Consider the following 17,523-nt stretch of genomic DNA (forward strand, 5'->3'; position numbering starts at 1 on the left):
CTGCAGAAATTACCTATGGTCAGGCTCTGGCCAGTACTTGAGAACCCCTGCTATCTCTTGGGAGAAGATATGTAATGAGAAGAGATATGGGGGTCTGGACATTGTAAATGCAAGACTTTGGAATCAGGCTATGATAGGTAAGTATACATGGTGGTTAGCAGCCAAAGCTGATCATATGTGGATCAAATGGGTTGATCATGTTTATATGAAAGGCAAGACTTGGCAAGAGTACACCCTTTCTGCAAACTCTAGCTGGACTTAGTGCAAGATCTGTCAGATACGAGATGTCATGAAACCTGGATACATCAATGGAAAATGGATTGACAACAATGGTACTTACTCTGTTTCTAGTGGGTATCAATGGCTTTGTGGTCAACAAAACAAGGTTCAATGGTGTCCACTGATATGGAATCAAACTAGCATTCCTAAACATTCGTTCATTGGTTGGCTGGTTGTGCAAGAAAGGCTCCTGACCAGGGATAGGCTGTTAAGGATTGGTTTTATCACTGATGGTGCTTGCCTATTCTGTCAGTCCCATTTAGAGACTCATCAGCACTTGATGTATGAATGTAAGTTCAGTCAACTTTGTTGGGACCTCATTCGTGGTTGGCTTGAGATTGATTTTCCTACACCTAGCCTCGTTGCTTGGTGTCTTAAATGGAGATGTAAATCTCTCATGAAGAAGCAGATTGTGTTCACGGCTATTGTGGCGGCCTGGTATCATCTCTGGCATACTAGAAATGTGTGCAGGTTAGAAGCGTTGCTGATATCACCCTCAGTCTTTCTTAAGCAAGTTAAGCAGGATGTTGGCAGAAGATGTAAAGATAGAGCTTGGCCATTGAAGGCTCACAAGTTACCATGGGAACCTACTTATGACTAGTTAATTTTGAATTAGTTGGAAGTCTTTGACTTGTAAAATCTAGTTTGGTGTGGCAATTTGTAACGAACTATCCTATTTAAGATTTATAATATATTCACATTCCACCAAAAAAAATAAAGTTAGTAATGAACTCGTCTTAATAAAATAATGCTTACTATGTTGGCCAACACTTCCTCATCATATTTGTCACGCGACCGGGATCCTTTAGGCGTGTGCCCTTCTTTATAAGTTACATGTCGATCCAAGTTGGTCACTCCCTTTGCCACCTACACATTAACATGGTAACAGTTATACATGTAAATGTGTATCAAGTCCAAGCGTGATTAAAAAAAACAAGTCTCACAGGGGAATGCATGCTACTTACGAGGTTCTCTTCTATCTTTCTGTAACCGCCTCGAGAATCATATCATTTCCCCTTCTTGCATGAAATGTTAGCACGATTTCTTCTGCTAACGGCCTTCAAATAATTATATAAAAGCGCAAGTAGATGAGATAATAAAAAGATTATATAAAGAACTCATTAATTAAAAAAATGATAGGTAAATCGTTAACAAAGCGAGGATATTTAACTGAAACTTCTCGGTAGTTCTCATCTCTTTGAAAAGATCTCATTGTTCCTGACTGATGGTGGGACACTTATTGTCTCCCGGTGGGTTCTTACGCATCTCCCCCGTTGCCTTGTCCACATACAACCAATCCCTAGCAACGTCACACTTCCACTGCCTTAGGGCATCCCCTGCCTTATGCATTAAATACTTATCATGGCATTCATCGGCAATATCAAAGGCTTCCTTTACACGAGCCAAGTATAACTTCCTCAATTTTGGATTCAAATTTCTAATGTCATCTAAATGGATAGGCACAAACTGTCTTGTGCAACATCCAATCCAACTGGATAAAAAACCCGCATTTGGACCAGTAGGGAAACCCTTCGAGCTCCATGTTATTTCAAGCGGCTCTTTAGCGGCTATAGCTGCAAGGGCTTGCGGGCACTTCGTAGCACCCCTCTCACCAGGCTTATTATCCCCAGGCTTATTATTCTTTTGACTTCTTTTCCGTTTTTCACCCATGATAATCCTAAAACCCAAATATGAATGAAATAGGAAATTAACAACTTAACAACGTCATGTAGAGTATTATCTAAAACCCTAAACCCTAATAAGAATGAAAATTTAAAACAACAGATTGAGCTTCTAAAATCCTAAACCCTAATAAGAGGAGTGAAGTAGATGATGCGGGATGATAAAGATAACAAAAAAGACGAAAAACAAACAGATGCATGAAAAAGAAAAAAGATGATCGTCATAAAACCCTAATGATGAAACACAAAATTAAAGTGAACATACCTGATGATGATGATAAAGAGAACGAGCAGGATGATAAGAGAAGGCAACGGAATCTGGGCGTCGGAAACTAGGCGACGGCCGACAACGAGAATGTAGAAAGTGAGGAAGAGAGAATAATAAACTCAGGATACCAACGGTTGAACTGGTGTTGTGTGTGTTTGTGTAGTATGTTGTATGTGTTTGTAAATTAGTTTTTTATTAAGACAAACTATTGACAACGGGTCCTCAAAACAAAACCGTTGTTATATGTTAATAACAACGGGTCAATAAAAGTCAACCGTTGTCAAAACTTTATTACAACAGTTAAAATATACCCGTTGTAATATATTTTCACCAAATTTGCGACAAAATGAAATATGTCTAAAAAATCAATGACAACGGGTAGGGGTACTACACCCATTTTTGAAAGTAATAACAACGGGTGATGTAACTATAACCGTTGTTGATAGTAATAACAACGGGTGATGTAAATATAATCGTTGTTGAAAGTAATAATGGGTAATTTAAATATAACCATTGTAATTGTTGAACCTTTTTTTTAAAAAAAATTACTGTAATTCCATTACAGTCCAAACCTGTAACAATACATACTGTAACAGCAGAAGCACCATATACTACAACATTATTCAGCAATTTCAACACCAGCATCCACATCTAATAATAAGATCAAGAAAATAAGACAACGCCAGCATGCATGCATGCTGCATATCTAAGCTACAGGATTTACCATGCCATGCAAATTTGGGAATCTTTATTTAACAATGACCATTATTGGTTCTATTGGCTTTTTAAAGCTACCAAAAGCTAAAGACATACAACACATCTCAAACTTGCTATAAATTCAGGCATCCCATTAGCTCCCCACAACTCACAAATAAATTAAACCATCAAATTACTGGTCTGAAAATTACTCAAAATGTTGGTCGTCCATATCACTGTGTCCTGATGAACCATCTCAGGATCGGGGACGTTTCTTGGATGTCATAGTTTCTTCGTTAACCCAAATACCTTCACCATGCTCATCACCCATATAGATGCTTTCAGTGTCCTCATGATCAGTGTCAACATCGTCGAAATAAGATACAGTGGTAGAGTGATCCATTCCCTCAAAAACGACATCCTGATCATCATCACCATTATCGGATGGACTACTCCTTCTACTCCTTATAGACAGTACAACAGACCACTTCTTATCCATAGGATCGGTGACATAGAACACTTGTTTAGCTTGGGATGCCATTATGAAAGGATCATCCTTATTATTGCCAACCTTGCCCAGATTGACCAACGTAAATCCCATCTTATCCTTTCGGACACAATGGAGGTTGTTATCAACCAAGTTACATCGAAACAAAGGCGTTGTGAAATCAATGTAATCTAGTACCAATATTTCTTCAATAACACCATAATAAAGTCATTTTCCCCAAATAGGCTTTTTATCTTTTGAAGTAGCAAAGTGCATTGCCTCAAATTCAGAACTCACACCACTATTTTGCATTGTGCTCAACTCATCTTGCTCGCGGGTGTAAAAGTATATCCATTAATGGCAAAACTTTTGTAAAAGGTGACTCTGGCATTTGGACCTAAACCAAGATGTAGTAACCTAGGACAGATGTCATCACCAGTTTGATTCGTACACTCTAAGACAATATTCCTAAACCACTCTGCAAACGTCTTCGTATGCTCGTTTGCAATCCACTTCTCGGTCTTGTTTGGGTGATCGTATTTGAGCTCATCTTTGTGTTGTTGAATATAAGGTTGCACCTCATCTTCGTTGTTTAGCACATACGTATGTGCTAAATGCAACATTTCACGTGTCACAATTTTTTCAACCCGGCCCCTAATACCTTTTCCGGTCATCCAGTCACTATGACGATTCTTAGGAACGCCAATCAACTCCTCAGGGGAGAGATGAGCGTAACAATATGAAAGAGCTTCGTCTAAAATAGCGCGTTCGACAATACAACCTTCCGGACGATACCGATTAGATGTATAGTCCTTGTAGACTTTCATCAATCTTTCGAAAGGATACTGGTATCTCAAGTACACGGGCCCAAGGTACAAAATCTCCCTAACCAAGTGAATGGTCAGATGAATCATGATAGTGAAGAAAGAGGGTGGAAAATACATTTCCAACTGACAAAGAGAGGTTACAACGAGGTCCTGCAATGAATCCGCGTCATCGGGATCGATGACTTTCTCGCATATGGACTTGAAGAAGAGACAGAATCTAGTTATAGCATATCTTACCTTTTCAGGTAAAATGGAACGAATAGCTACAGGTAATAATTGTTGCATCAAAGTGTGACAATCATGTGACTTTAACCCGGTGAGTTTTAGGTCTTGCATCGACACTAGGCTTTTGATGTTCGACGAATAACCATGTGGCACTTTAATTCCATTCAAGCATGCACATAACTCTTTTTTCTCATTCCGTGAAAGGGTATAAGCTGCTGGCGGTAAAAATGTACGATTACCTCTCTTCTGTGGTGCCAACTCTAACCTAATACCCATCATTTTCATATCTTCCCTAGATGCGGCGTTATCCTTTGTTTTACCAGGAACATTCAGAAGGGTATTGATAATATTATCGCAGACATTTTTCTCAATGTGCATGAAATCGAGCCAATGCCTGACCTCCAGGTCAGGCCAATTTGGAAGTTTATCAAAAAATATGGACTTTTCTTATACCCACGAGTAGACAATTTAGAGCCGCTCTTCTTCCCATAATCTATCTCAATATGCTTTACTTTCTGATAAACTTCATGCCCACTCAAAATTCTAGGAGGTTGACGAAGTTCTTGTCTTCCAATGAATGCTTTCTGCATCTTGCAATAACAATGGTCATGATACAAGAACCTCCTATTTCCCATATACACATACTTACGAGAAGACTTCAAGTATTCAGACTCGATATTCTCCCCACACAATGGACAAGCCTCTTTCCCATGAACTGTGTGCCCAGAAAGGTCACCATAAGCCGGATAGTCAGATATTGTACACAATAACATCGCTCTCAAATTGAAAGTTTCGTTCTTATATGCATCAAATACTTCTATCCCACTATCCCACCACATTCGCAAATCATCTAGAAGAGGTTCCAAATAGACATATATATCATTTCCAGGTTGTTTAGGGCCGGAAATTAACAACGACAACATCAAATACTTTCTTTTCATGCACACATATGGAGGTAAGTTATAAATAGCCAACACTACTGGCCAAGTACTATGTTGGCTACTCATGTTTCCGTGTGGGTTTATTCCATCAGTGGACAGCGCTAGACGTAAGTTTCTAGGTTCATTGCCGAACTCGGGATACTTAGCGTCGAACGATTTCCATTGCATACCATCTGCCGGGTGTCTTAGCTTTCCATCATTTATTCTTCCTGTTTCATGCCAAGTTAACATTTTTGAATCATCGGGATTCGCATAAATCCTTATGACTCTTGGTATCAATGGAAAATACCACAACACCTTAGCCTGGATCCCTTCCTTATCCTTATAACGCCACTCCAAATATTTAGGGCAATTGGTTAAGTTTTGATATAATTTCCGATACAATATGCAATCATTTGGACATGCATGTATTTTCTCATATTTCATACCCACTCCTCTTATTAGTTTTTTCGCCTCATATGTCTTAACAGGTAGAACATTACCATCTGGAAGAAACTCCTTTATCAAGGCTAAAAAACTAGTGAAACACGTGTCACTCACCCCATTTTCCCCCTGATATTATACAACTTCACCACAGCCGACATTTTTGTGAACTTACAACCAGGATACAGAGGTGCTTCAGACTCACACAACTTCTCATACATGTTGTTAAGGTCATCCCATTTAATAGTGTCATCACCTACATCTTCAAAAGCATTCGACTCATCATCATTCTCTTCATTATCTATAGACCCAACATTCAACTTCTCTGCTTCCAACTCAAAAAACTCGGCAAACTCAGCATCATCAGTTAGCCTTTCGTGTACCTCAATATCATCTTCTTCAGAGCTATTCTCGTCCTCTAATGGTTCCCCATGAAAAATCCAACGTGTATAGAATCGACTAAATCTCCACTTTTCTAGGTGTATTTTAACGTCCGGAAAAGCCATATAGCTAATATTACCACATCTTTCACAAGGACATGCAATACTAGAAGAACCTTTCAAATTGTTCGAAACGACTTCATAAAATTCAGCTAAACCATCCTTATAGTTGCGGTCACTCATATTTGCATCAATCATCCAAGTTCGAGTCATTTTTCTACATTCGTAATATATAAGCAACTAATTCAGAAAATCCAAGGTTAGTTTACAATAAAACAGATACGCTTGTTTTTTTTTTTTTTGATGTGATCAGGAGTATCCCTTATCGACAGCTGTGGCATACAATCTTCTTGGGGATACGAAAGCAACTTAATAGATAGACCTTTATTATAAAAATTTAATGTCAAATAAAAGAGTTGCTTTGAATCTCGCTCAACGGTAAAAGAATTACAAAACTACCTAGGGGAAAAACGATCAATATTTTAGTTCACAAATTCTCATTATAGACGGATATTATCCGTCTATACGTATAGACGGATACCACTTTCCCTCACAAAATATCCATTTGCCATAAAATGGGAAGCATATGGGGGTGCCCCACCTTATCCCCCTACCCATTTTATTAGAGGTTTTTACTCGTCTGTTCGCCCCACCCATCTATACCAAGACCTATTGATTTTAGTTATAGACCGTCCCCCAATTCACGTCGGTCGTTTTTGCTTAGAAACCGCATTCCAAGTTTCCAACCCTTTTTCCTCCCTTCCATTCACACATCAACACGTCGCCTTTCCAAAAAGCACCGACCCCCCAAACAAATTTATCAAATCCCAGGAAATTTTCCGCCATAACTACTCTTTCTCTTCTTGTTCGACTCTCTCTCTATAAATCCTTAACAAAAACCCATAACTATAGATAGAGAGATAAAAGTTGATGAACCTAGAAAAGGAACAGGATTGGGAGATGAGACCAGGTGGGATGTTAGTTCAAATGAGAGAAAATGGTGATGGTTTTGATGATTTTAATGGCGGTGCTTTTTATAAGATCAAGGTCTCTTATGGCCCCAAGTTCCTTGATTTTACTATCCCTTGTAAATCCACCTTTGGTATTTCACTTTATCTTAACTTGCTCAGTCAGTTGTGGGGTTTCTTTTGTTAAATGTATTTCATCACATATTACTCCTTCCGTCCCCATCAATAGTTATCTCTGTTTAAATTTGTGAGGCGAACAATGATAACTATTGACTGAGACGGAGGAATTTAGTTTGTCAACTTGTTTGCTATGAAGTGGTGCATATTGGAAGGGTTATTTTATTGTTGTTATGACTTCTGAATTATGTGTGTGAACTTATGAGCTGTGGAGGGATGATGTATTCTTAGTTGTGTGTGAGTTCACATCATGTTTTTGGTAGTTTATTGAGAGGAATTGTTGTTAAGTATTGTAAAGAATTAAACTTTATGAAGATTGGATATGTATGTCATCTACTCCCTCCTATTTCCTTATATCTTCCCCTTTCTTTTGGGCACAAAAATTAAGAAAGGGGAAGAAAGAAGGAATAAAGTAGAATAAAGTATTGTAAGTTGTGAAATTTATAGGTGAGAGAAAATAATAAAGAATGAATGATGAATAAAGAATAGATAAAATAATGAGAGTTGTTGATTTTTTAGGAGACAGAAATTAATAAAAAATGAATGAAACTTACCAAAAAAGGAAAGAGGGAAGATAATCAAACTTGGGTGAAAAAAGAAAGAGGGAAGATATAAGGAAATAGGAGGGAGTATAAGACTATAATCTTGAATATTTGAGGTTTCAAACGGATGAGAGTTAGGAGTGTATTTCTTTCCCTTTTCCGGTTTTCCGGGCTCATGGGTGATGCAAAGGCCAGCGATATAAATGTCTTAGGAGCCATGTTTTTATTCAACCCTTCTATGGCTGAACTAAGTTGGAGAATTAGTAGTTTTTGTTTCTCTGGCTTGTTATCGGAGTTGGTTAAGGAAAGATCCCTGCTTCACATAACTGATAAGGTAGCTGCAGCGTTACCTCCTGGATGCTACATAATACCTAAAGCGAAGTACATGCTTGTTTTTTTTTTGTCATTCTTCTAGCCTTCCTGGTCAAATTTGAAGGATACCTATGTCGTTTACTGAGAACTACAACTACCTCCTTTCCTTACAAAAGGAAATTATATATGTCCGTTTATCTATATATAGTTAACGCAGGGGTAAGGCTGCATACACTACATTTAACCTCTACCAGTCTACCATGCCATTTGCTGGATCTCTAGAGGAATTTGGGGTAATGCCGGGAGGCGTTATTTTTTTTTGGGTCTTCAATATATTAAATGTGTACTCTTTCTTGTATACCATAAAGGTCTTTCATGTTGGGTTTGACTTCCCGTACTTAGTCATGCTTGATGGGATCTTAAATTTCTTCGATTTGGAATTTTATGCTTCGCAAGATTTTAAAAAATTGACCGCTCTAAAGTTGAGAATTTGTGTTGCTGAATGTGGTAACTGTTAACTTGCTCATTGGTTGGTTGGTTGGTTGGTTGTGAAGGGGATTTGAAGAAGCTTCTTGCACAAGAAACCGGATTGGAACCTGAGGACCAAAGGTTGTTCTTTCGAGGGAGGGAGAAAGATGATACAGAGACTTTGACTATGGCAGGTCTCAAGGACAACTCAAAGTTGTTGCTTATGGAGCGTCCCGCTAGCAAAGAGAGAAAAATGGAAGAGGCAAGAAAAAATGATGAAATATTAAAAGCCTATGAAGCAATTGCTAAAGTTCGGACTGAAGTGGATAAGCTCTCTCAAAAGGTATCTAACCAAACTTCCAAATTCTTAGCTGGAGAATCTTTGTTCTATATGAAGTATGAAGTATGAAAGACTGTTTTTGTTCCTATTCACTTTGGTGCGCAGGTATCGTCTTTGCAAACATCTGTTAATAGCGGGATAAAGGTAGATGAAAAGGAATTTATCATCTTAACGGAGTTGCTGATGGTTCAGTTGCTTAAACTGGATACTATTGAGGCAGAAGGAGAACCGAAAGCCCAGCGAAAGACTGAGGTATGCTTGACTTGTCTATATTACTTCTTAACAAACTTCATTCCATTTACAATTCGATAGGCACTGAAAACCCATACTTCACGCAAATGCTTGATTTGTCTGGTGAAATATTTACGGCTATAGTTGATAATGATGAAGTTTTGGGCTAGTCTGAATTCACCTGCTCATATGGGCCTTTTTGGCTCTTTATTGGAAGGTTCTTCTCTTAATTCTCCCTGGTTATGTGAGGTCGTGGCTATGGACATAAAAGCCAATAGTTATCGAACAGCGCAAGTATTCCTTTCTGGGATGAAGTGCTTTTGCTGTCAGTTGATTGATCAGCTCGTTTGAGTCGTTTGACCTTTCCACAAAAAAATTCGACATGTTATACTTCGTAGCTGTTTCATTTTGCAACCTTATAGGCCCCAGCCTTTATTTAGTTCAAAGAGAATGCGGGCCCTGCAGCTGTTAAAAGCTACTTTGTTTCTGGTTGATTTTGTTGTAGAATGACCTACGGTGAGTCGGTGACAGGCACTTACACATGGGCCAGAATCCGAGAGTTGGCTTTTATACAAGAACACTTAAATTTCCTATTGGCATTGTAGCGCTTTCTTTCCGAAGTTTTCAAGTTTCTACGAGGAAGCAATTATTTATTGGCATTAACGTCTGCTCTCTTTCTGTGTATGACAGAGCTTATCCTTCACCTAGATCATGGGCTAAGATATACTTAGTCAAGCACTTAGACTCATAATATGATAATTGCATTATGTTGAACACAGTTTTAGGGTAAGAACGGAGTCACCAGAGAGTGGCTTTGAGGTTGGTATTTGGTATAAAGGAAAGGGAAATCAGATAGTAAACACGAAAATTTCACTTAGTTCAGTCCAAATTATTGAGGAAAATGCGATAATCTTTAAAAGGAAAAAGAGGGAAAGGAGAAAGAGAAGACTGAAATCCTTCTATGTTGTCGAAAATTTTGGGGAAAATGCATTTACAGTAGTTTGGACAATGTGTTACATATGGAGCCACTTGTAGATCCATACAATTTGCCACATTTAGGGCTTGTTTGGATTGAGGGATTTGGAAGGAGGGGAAAGGGAGGGAGAGTAGGGGATTTAAAATCCCTTGTTTGGATAGCAAATAATGGTGTAAGGAAAGATTTGGAGGGATGAAAAATCCCTTGTTTGGATAGCAAATAATGGGGGAGGGATTTGGACCGATCCATTTTCCCTCCTCCAAGGCAAATCAAAATTTCTCCACAATAGGAAAGATTTGGAGGGATGAAAAATCCTCTGTTTGTTTAGCAAAATGGAGGTGGAGGATTTGGAGAGGAGGGAAAATGGATCCCTCCATTCCCTCCTCTAAGCCAAATTATTTCCTTTCCAACAAAGGAAAGATTTGGAGGGAAAATTACCTCCTCCATTCTCCCTCCCCTTCCCTTCCCTCCCTTTCCCATCTCTCCTTCCCCCACCCCTCCCTTTCCCTCCTTTTTTGGTATCCAAACAAGGCTTTAATGGATTAGATATTCTCACTAGCTTCTGCTTGGATTCAACCAATGTTCCTGTCCTTTATCCAGTTTACGTAAGAATGTACGATTTAGCAGCCTTGTGTAGTTATTCATTACAGCTCTTTGCGAGCTAGTGTAAGATGTCAAATCTTTGCCAATTAACCTTTTTTTCATGCGGATGTAAAGGAGGTGATCCTGTTCCCCACTTTTGTTTGTAGTTTTTCGCACTTATAGAGTTGTAGCGCTGTAATAAGTGAAGCTTTATTTTACGTTTTTATACATTATATTTACACACAGCAGAACATGGGTATTGCCTGACTAACATGAGTTTCGATTCTCAGAATCTCATTCGCTTCTGTGTTCTGTCCCTTTACCTTGAAAATATTGTGGCTAGGCTTAAATTTTTTTGGGTAAGATGTATATTCTTCCAAACTGGGGAAGCCAAGAATGAAATACACTGTCACTACGCTTCTGTGTTCTGTCTCAATGGGGAGTTTTCCCTCCAAATCCCTCCTTTGTTGGAAGGATTTTATTTATTTTGATTAGGCTTGGAGGAGGGAAAATGTATTCCTCCAAATCCTCCCGCAGTCCCGCTCCATTTCCCTTCCTACCCCCATTTGTTACCCAAACAACTAAACAAGGGATTTTGTATCCCTCCCCTCCCCTCCCCTCCCCTCCTTTCCCTCCAAAACCCCTCATCCAAACCAGCCATAAGGCTACCTTCGATTTGGATGCACATTGAGGAGGGATGGGGAGGGGAAAGCGGAGAAAAACCAACGTCATTGTCCTTCTAACTCTTTCTTTTGGTTAGAAATATTTTAGATTTTGTTCATAGGACGAAATATGAATCTCCCCATTATTTTCCTTCCAAATGCCCCCTCCTATGTAACTTGCTAACCAAATTGGCTCTCCCCCTTCTGTTTCCCTCTCTTACCCTCTAAATTCTTCCAGCCACAAAAAGGTAAGAGAAATAACCCTAATATATTGATAAGGCTGTCACTAGCTTGATAAATAAAAAACGATACAATTGACATGCTAACAAAACCTAATTTCTAAGACTGGACATGACAGAGGCATTTCATTGTCTTGGAAAATATTACATTCTTTGTCCAAATTCCAAATTGGTTTTATATGAATGGCTTGTTGAACAGATCATGCCCTAGGAACAAGGTCATATCCTTCTTGCAGCGAACCCTTCCAAACCCTGGGATAATTTCGAAATAATGTGTCTTCCCAGGTAGATCTCCGAGTCCATTTGCTCGAAATGGTCTGCTGACCATGTAACTACAGTATCAACCTTAGGTAGGCTCGGTTCTATTACATTCTTCAGAAGTTGCTCCATCTCATCCGATGGATCTTTGGGATTATATTAAAGAGCTTACAACTGTATCTATACAAAAAAGTGACGGACTTTACTCAAGATAGCATTACGAGAATACTGAATACTACTCTGTAAGAGCTGTTTACTTTACTCAAGATAGATCTATCTATAACAGCCTTGTTGGATTCTGGGCAGGTAATACCTCATCCAATGTAGAAGTGATCATAAACTATTATTTAGCATATGAAATTTGATATAATGCAATTTCACTTAAACATACAACTGACAATGTATCATACTACTTTCCAGTGCCTCTCCTCACACATATTGATTGGTGCTAACAAGGAATGTGTGCTCTCTTTGAACAGGTGCGCCGTGTCCAGGGCTATGTGGACTTGCTGGATTCCCTTAAGACGAGAAACGCCAACCCCTTTGGCGATCAAGGCAATACTGTCGCCGTGACTACCAACTGGGAGACATTTGACTCTGGAGTAGGGAGTTTGACCCCACCTTCAACCTCATCATCCTCTAAAAGCACTGAAGATTGGGAGCGGTTTGAATAGTTCAATATTTTCGGTTTTAAGTGATTATTTTTTACGGGGATGTTCATACCTTCAAATGTGTTCAGCGATAAAATTAGTTGATTAAATCATAGAATTGTTGGTATTGAAGTATACGAATTCATTTATACAAGGTCCGAGTCGGTATATATATATATATATATATATCAAAGTTCTCCTAAGTCCTTTATATCTTTTGAGTCCACAAGTCCCTCCCATATCCCTTAGATCATGCTTGGTGGATGGTTGAGATTGAAAGCAAAAAACACACTTAACAATAATGAATTCACTTCTCTCTCTAGTTTTAATAATACATTTACTAATTCACTATCATACACAATTAACACCATATTTTGTCTTATACTTCAAAGTTTATGAAAATTTTGTTAACATTTTTCCTGTTTCGGTTTTTTTCGTTTTTTTTTTTCGAGACAAGTTTTCGACTGTTTCGTTTTTTTTTTTCGAGACAAGTTTTCGACATTTTAGGATTTTACGAGTGTAATTGTAATTAACAAAGAAAAAGTGTAATTTTAAGAAATATTTTCGAGAATTTAGCGTTTTACAAGTTTAACTTCAATCTTTTCCGAGTGATTTTAACGAATAATATTTTGAATTTTTGTCATTTTATCACAAGTTATTGTAATTTAGCATTTTACGAGTGTTATTTTAATGACAAAAAGTGTTATTTTAGTCAAGGTAAGTGTAATTTCGGTCAATGAGATTGTTATTTTTAGTCGAGGAGAATGTAATTTTAGTCAGGAAAAGTGTAATTTTAGTCGAGGAAAAGTATAATTTCAAGGTCCAAGTCCATAGTCCATTGAGAGTGTAACATTAGTCCAATGAGAATATGAGAATATGACCAAGTCCATTAAGAGTGTAACATTACTCCAATAGAGGTAAATGTAATTACAACGAGAAAAAGTGTAATTCTAACAACAAAAAGTGTAATTCTAACAACAAAAAGTGTAATTTTAACAGAAAAAAGTGTAATTTTCATGAAGAAAAGTGTAATTCTAACAGAAAAAAATGTAATTCTAACAACAAAAAGTGTAATCTTAACAGAAAAAAGTGTAATTTTAATGAAGAAAAGTGTAATTCTAACAGAAAAAAGTGTAATTTTAATGAAAAAAAGTGTAATTCTAACAACAAAAAGTGTAATTTTAGCAGAAAAAGTGTAATTTTAGCCGAAAAAAATGTTATTCTAGCAGAAAAAAGTATAATTTTAATAGAAAAAAGTGTAATTCTAACAGAAAAAAGTGTAATTTTAATGAAGAAAAGTGTAATTTTAACAGAAAAAAGTGTAATTCTAACAACAAAAAGTATAATTTTAGGAGAAAAAGTGTAATTTTAGCCGAAAAATGTATAATTTTAAGCTAAAAAAGTGCAGTTCTAACAACAAAAAGTGTAATTTTAGCCAAAAAAAGTGTTATTCTAGCGAGAAAAAGTATAATTTTAACGAGAAAAAAGTGTAATTTTAATGAAGAAAAGTGTAATTTTAAAGAAAAAAGTGTAATTCTAACAGAAAAAAGTGTAATTCTAACAACAAAAAGTGTAATTTTAGCCGAAAAAGTGTTATACTAGTAGAAAAAAGTATAATTTTAACAGAAAAAAGTGTAATTCTAATGAATAAAAGTCTAATTTTAATGGAGAAAAATGTAACTTTAATAATGGAGACAAATGTAATTTTAACAGAAAAAAGTGTAATTTTAAGAAAGAAAAGTGTAACTTTAGATCAATAGGTTTAACTTAAATCTAAAATTTTAAAAATAATGAAAAAAAAAACACAACACCCGGACACCACCAATATTTATAGATCTAACATTAAAATAAAAGTACCTTTTAAAAAAACGAAATTTGTAAAGAAAATCTGAAAAAAAATAATACTACACATAAAAACGAGATCTTAAAAAAATCGATAACATAATGAATTTAAACAAGACGGGATTAAAAAAAAACAAGACGATATTTGAAACTAAAAACAAAACACAGCAAAAAAAAGGAAAAACTAAATAAATAAAAACAAAACAAAACACCATCATCAACATTTAACATCCCCATCAAAACCCGAGCCACCACAACCGTCACACGCAACCACCACGCGAACCACAACCACCCACCAGCTCCTCCACTACCCGCGCCCCCTAAACACAATCACGACAACCACACACAAAATAGATCTAGAAAAAAAACACGTTTTTCGAAAATAGAGCCGAAAAAAAAAGTGTTTTAAAAATTAGATTCGGAATTATCCGACATAAACACCAACATACGCAGATTTTTAAACTTCATCTTCATTTGTTCAAGATCTACAAACTAAATTCACAAAAAAAAAAAAGCAGCACCACAGCCGCCCGTGACGGCCCTACAACACGTATTATCAAAAAAAAAATTGAAAAGTGAAGATCTTGTGGTGACGGCAGCAAGCCGACCACCAAACACCGCCAACAACAACAACAAACACATGAACAATCCGAAAAATGAGAGAGATGAAGGTGGCTTTGGTAGATATAGCTTTTTTATTTTTAGATCTAGCTTTTTGTGATTGTTTATGGGTGGCGGTGGTGGTTCATGCGAGAAAGAAGAGAGAGATGAGGGTGGTGGTGGTGGTGGTTGTAGGGTTGTGGTGGGAACACTGCGGTGGTTGGTAGGGAGGCCGGAGAAGGTAGAGGAAAGAGAAGGGTGGTGGCAGGCGTCAGTGGCGTGGGGTGGTGGCAGGCGGGTATGGGGGTGTCGGCTGGTGGGAGTGAAGAGCAGAGAGGAGGGGACGATGAAGATGGTGGGTGGTGATTTTTTTTTTTTGGTTTTGATTTATTTGGGTTTTAGAGAGATGAGAGGATGATAATTGTGTGAGATGTGAGAGATGTGGGTGGAAAAATAAATTTTATATAGTGGATTAATTTTTAATTAATATGGATTAGTAAAGTAGAGAGGGAGAGTGTTTAATTAGACATTAATCTCCTTTTTTTTGCTTACAATCTCAGCCCTCCATCTACCTCATCCAAAGGCTCTAAGGAAGACTTATGGACTCAAATGTAAGAGGTGGACTCACTTGATCTTTACACTATATATATATATATATATATATATATATATATATATATATATATATATATATATATATATAGGGTCGGGATCCAGTGAGAACCACCCATATATTGAGAACCATGAGAACCTATTATGATTGCTGGATTATACAAAATTCCAAAGATTTAGTTTGGTTGGGAACATATAAAACTTTAGACGCGCATTATAAACCACACACTTCTCTCTCTTCTCCCTCTCTGATTCCTCATTTGATCACCGCACATCACCAGTTTCTCCTTCGTGGACCACCGCGCATCACCAGTTTCTCCTTCGCCAACCACCGCACATCACCAGCTTCTCCTTCGCCGACCGTTGCGTTTCTCCTTATTCACTGTCATCGACCACCGTCACACTCCTTCACCGCCATTGACAAAGGTAAGTTTTACATTTTAAATTCACACGATGATTTTATGTAAAAATTTCTATGATTGATACGATTTTAACCTAAATTGACACAACGATGAATTAGTTTGACCGTAATATCAGTAAATTAGGGTTCAATTATATTCAATTTTGTAAGCTAGAAGATATTATTTCAGTTTTATTGTAGTGGCACAATGATTTTATTCCAAATTTATTTGATTGATTCGTTCTTAACCTAAATTGATGGAATTTTGAATTAGGTTGAGTAATCTACACTAAATTAGGGTTCATAAACAACTATATCTCGATATTAGGCCTTTTTTTTTATCATTGTTTGTAATTATTAGTCCGCATCTTTTCTAAATATGATTTTGACCATAATTTTCAGCAAGATTGTTTGATTTTTTACAAATATTATTAAGCTCTTAAGTCGCAGATTTGATTTGAAGAAATGCACAGCCTCACTTTCCCCTTTTTAATGTTCACATTGATGCTTATTTTTTTAGTGTATGTAGTGGTTATTTTCATGTACATACTGAATGTTTCTATGAACTTAGGCTTATTTCTACATCCATAATACTCATATCATGACACTTGTCAAGAAGTTGCCTCACTTCTTACGAATTTTTGAAGCAAGGCTTACAAAATCTTTAGGATTTCTCATGAATGAAATGGGTTATGAGCCTGCATTCTTGGCATGCCGTCCTGCCCTGTTCACGTGTAGCCCTATTGCCTAGACAAAGAATCTTGTTCGTTGTGAGGGAGAAAGACTTGATTACAACTGCTTGCACTCTTTACAGTGCCGCTGTTTTAACTGAATCTAAGTTCTTCCACAAGTTTTTTCAGCCATTTAAGGATGATGTACCTGATCTCTATAAAAATTATCTTAGCAGCAGAGATTGTCAGACACTAGGGACAACAAAAACTATTAGGCTAACGGAAATGAATTAGGTACTACTTCAAGGATGGGTTGGAGGTAATACTAAATTCTGAAATCCTAATACTTCCATAAGTTTGTTTGCTTCGTAAATCCTAATTCCTCAATTCTGCTGCGTTCTTTGTACTTTTAAGTTTTAATTTCTCCTTTTGTTATCCACTTTTGTTAGCTGCTAGCTGGTGTATATTTGCGCTAGAATGGAATTAGCTGGTGAATGCATTCAAGCACACTAAATGATCCATGTTGCTTACAGAGCTCAAATCATATCAGACGGATGCATAACTTTGCCCCTCTCAGCCTTGATGACCTCCCCTACTTACTTAGAAGAGTGAAAATTCATGGGAATTACTTATATGTTGTTATTTAGTGCATTCCATTGATGTATAGTTGTCATTTCTCTTCTTGCCCACTCAACGCTCTACGCTTGTGGAAGCGGCCATATGGT

The 17,523-nt window shown here is 37.2% G+C and overlaps 2 protein-coding genes across 2 annotated transcripts; both read left to right on the forward strand.

The window, feature by feature from the left end:
- Positions 1 to 289: 289 nt before the first annotated feature.
- On the forward strand, positions 290 to 880 carry LOC141632929 (uncharacterized). The gene has a single exon (XM_074445426.1). The coding sequence runs from the start codon at positions 290 to 292 to the stop codon at positions 878 to 880; it is 591 nt and encodes a 196-aa protein (XP_074301527.1).
- Positions 881 to 7,038: 6,158 nt separating this feature from the next.
- Positions 7,039 to 12,873, forward strand: LOC141633480 (BAG family molecular chaperone regulator 4-like). The gene is made up of 4 exons (XM_074445940.1): positions 7,039 to 7,370; positions 8,822 to 9,078; positions 9,181 to 9,327; positions 12,503 to 12,873. The coding sequence occupies exons 1-4, from the start codon at positions 7,199 to 7,201 to the stop codon at positions 12,695 to 12,697; spliced, it is 771 nt and encodes a 256-aa protein (XP_074302041.1). The 5' UTR covers positions 7,039 to 7,198; the 3' UTR covers positions 12,698 to 12,873.
- The last annotated feature ends 4,650 nt before the right edge of the window (positions 12,874 to 17,523 follow it).

Source organism: Silene latifolia, chromosome Y (assembly GCF_048544455.1).
Source record: "Silene latifolia isolate original U9 population chromosome Y, ASM4854445v1, whole genome shotgun sequence".
In the NCBI taxonomy this organism is placed as follows: domain Eukaryota; kingdom Viridiplantae; phylum Streptophyta; class Magnoliopsida; order Caryophyllales; family Caryophyllaceae; genus Silene; species Silene latifolia.

Excerpts from the sequence above, each read along its gene's own strand:
- LOC141632929 (XM_074445426.1), top strand. The coding sequence starts at position 290 with ATGAAACCTGGATACATCAATGGAAAATGGATTGACAACAATGGTACT.
- LOC141633480 (XM_074445940.1), top strand. The coding sequence starts at position 7,199 with ATGAACCTAGAAAAGGAACAGGATTGGGAGATGAGACCAGGTGGGATG. Across the intron at positions 9,079-9,180 it reads TGGATAAGCTCTCTCAAAAG|GTATCGTCTTTGCAAACATC; the intron begins GTATCTAACCAA and ends TTTGGTGCGCAG. Across the intron at positions 9,328-12,502 it reads AAGCCCAGCGAAAGACTGAG|GTGCGCCGTGTCCAGGGCTA; the intron begins GTATGCTTGACT and ends CTCTTTGAACAG.